This window comes from Suricata suricatta, chromosome 10 (assembly GCF_006229205.1).
Source record: "Suricata suricatta isolate VVHF042 chromosome 10, meerkat_22Aug2017_6uvM2_HiC, whole genome shotgun sequence".
Taxonomy (NCBI): Eukaryota; Metazoa; Chordata; class Mammalia; order Carnivora; family Herpestidae; genus Suricata; species Suricata suricatta.
The window spans coordinates 106,256,131-106,258,855 of record NC_043709.1 but is presented as its reverse complement, the minus strand read 5'-3'; the positions used below and the strand labels follow the sequence as shown (position 1 = coordinate 106,258,855).

Sequence of the window (2,725 nt, the reverse complement as noted above, 5' to 3'; positions counted from 1 at the left end):
AAAGGCACAGGTGCAGGCACCAGGCTTGAAAAAGAGCGATAGTTTTTGAGCAAATAGAGAGAAGACTGAATATACATCAAACAGAACTTTTGATGTGGAGAGGAGGGTAATGGAAGGAGTTCATGTAAGATGACTTCAGTTAAGAGCACAGCCAGGCATACACTCTGGGGACAGACAATCTGGTTCAAATGCCAGTTCAGCCACGGTTTCTCTCTGAGACCTTGAGAGAGTTGCTTCATCTCTCTGCTTCGTGAAGAAAATGTAAGGAGGGCGGTACGACATCTACCCGACAGGCTTGTTATAAGAATAAATGCTTTACTATGCCTGTGTGTTAACTGTTTTCAGTCTAGATAATCAGAGAAAAGAGTACCCAAGAATGTTGAAAAAATCCAGTGACGGAGGCAGGAGAAAATCCATTCTGCAACTGTTGACGGCGATTTTGGCAGCCAGACATGCAGCCCTGGGGAGCGCCTGCCTTGGACATCTTCATTCTCCTTACACCTCTGGAGCTGTTGTGATCAGCCTTCCACCCACTGCAGATGTAAGTCACCAGAGAACAGGGGCTTGGGTTAGTTTTGTTCACGATGAACACAGTGAGTTTACAAGTAAATAAATTGAAAATACATTGACTTATAGGGAAGCTTGTTCAGAACTGAACCTGAGTTTCACAAGTCCTAGTGTGGCTTGGGAGGGGACGGTTGCGAATGGAAGGGAGTGGAGACACAGGAAGGGCTGGAGCGGGAGGGGTCTGCGTGGGGGAAACAGGGCGGTTGAAAGAAAGGAGGAAGGGGAGGGTAGGAGTTCAGCCTGCAGAGACGGGAGCAGCACTCTCGAATGTTCATGGGAATGCTAATGGGACCCAGGCCAGGGAAATACCTTCCTACTCGGTCTATTCCTGTTTTGCGTCTCTTCTGGTATCTATTTTTTTTGAACTTAACGTTTGTTTAGATTAAGACATTTATTAAATTGTTTATAATGGTCTCATTTATTTAGTCTGTTCTGTGGTTTTTCCAATTTTTCTCTAATAATTTTTTCTTTCATTTGTGTTTTTCTTCTTTTTAAAGTAGGCTCCATGCCCAACGTGGGGCTTGATCTCACAACCCTGGGATCAAGAATCAGTTGCTCTATCGACTGAGCCAGCCAGGCACCCTCATTTATATTGTTCTTGATGAAAATTTCAAGAGTCATCTATTTTGATGGGGCGTGTTCTTATTAAAGGAGCCCCATTTGAAAGTATTTGTTAGTTTAAATTACGTCCTGGTTTCTAATTCGTTCATTCATAAGTCATATTACTTTCTTCCTTCTGATATCTTCAGGATTTTATTCTTTTCTTTTTCTCTAACGTCTTGAGTGTTTAATAATTTAAAAACAAAAAGACGTGTGGTTCCCTCGCGTGGCCATGGCTGTGGCCTCCCCGGGGTGTGGAGGTCGGGCAGGGGGGCGCGGAGGGATAGAGGCAGGCCTCTGCTCATTTGCATCCCAGATGCCTGAATGTGAAAACGGCTCATAACCCCTAAACTACAATTATTCCCTTTGCGAAGCTCGCTTGCCTTGAAATTGCCACTTCTTGTGATTTTAAAGACAACTTGACTCTCTTTTCTGCCTCCTTTCTATAATCTTGCCCAAATGCCATGCCCAAGGCTGGATGCTGGCTGGTTCGCAGTTTCCCCACAGATGTTTTACAGGCGGAATGCTCTCTCGTGATAAAAAGAGACCCTAGAATGAAGTACATCCCAGCTCTGCTACCTCCTCACTGAGTGAGCTCTGTCAGATTATTTGACCCAGGCCTCAGTTTCCTCACTATTAAATGGGGGTAATGACAGCACCTGCCTCAAAGAGCAGCTGTGCGCGATCAGGGAGAGGGCCTGTGAAACCTTTGATCACAAAAGGAACGTTGGCTCACCTCATCTGTGACATGTGCCCAAGGACTTCCACTTACAGGGTTTTTTTCTTCTAATTTTTTAATGCTTATTTACTTTTGAGAGAGAGAGAGGGAGAGGGAGAGAGGCGGAGAGAGATATATCCATGAGCAGGGGAGGGGCAGAGAGAGAGGGAGACACAGAGTCTGAAGCAGGCTCAAGGTTCTGAGCTGTCAGCACAGAGCCTGATGCGAAACTGGAACTCACGGACTGTGAGATCATGAAGTCAGACACTTAACCGACTGAGCCACCCAGGTGCCTCCACGTACAGGTTTTTAAATGTCTACCACACATTACATTTAGGTAGGAGTGCTATTATTCCTAGTTCACAATGAGGAAAATGAGACACAAACACATTAAGGGCCAGTTTTTGTGGTGAACAGCTAAAGACTAGGCTTTGAGATTCCTAATTGTGCACTCTATTTTTAAGAGGGTAAGTTAGCTTTTAGCAAAAACTGGAAAATAATGGTTTTGTGATTACAGCTGACAAGCACCCCTACTCATATTGTTAAATTATTTCCCAGGGTCTTCCTCCTCCTGCTGAAGTCTACAGATTAGGCTTACTATGTTATATCTCCCAGCAAGTGGTGTTTTTTTTTTTTTTTTTTTATCAGCGAAGTCTTACAAACTCTGAAAGCCTTCAATGGGTGAAGAATGAGTCTCCAAAAGAAATTTTAAGGTCAGGAACAGTGTAGGTAAGGGGTCTTCTCAGTGAGTGAATTTTCTTCTTGTATCTTGTAGTAGATGGAATTAGGCCCCACAAACTCGTCCATATCCTGATCTTTGGAAGCCACCATGACACTTAG

The 2,725-nt window shown here is 44.2% G+C and overlaps 1 protein-coding gene across 1 annotated transcript in view; it reads right to left on the bottom strand.

Annotated features, from left to right (window-relative positions):
• Positions 1 to 301: 301 nt before the first annotated feature.
• The window catches only part of LOC115305343 (translation initiation factor IF-2-like), a 145,133-nt gene continuing 142,709 nt past the window's right edge, over positions 302 to 2,725 (bottom strand). The window contains exon 6 of the mRNA XM_029955569.1: positions 302 to 533. Coding sequence (XP_029811429.1) covers positions 347 to 533 — 187 coding nt within the window. The 3' untranslated portion in view covers positions 302 to 346. The remainder of the gene's footprint in view (positions 534 to 2,725) is intronic.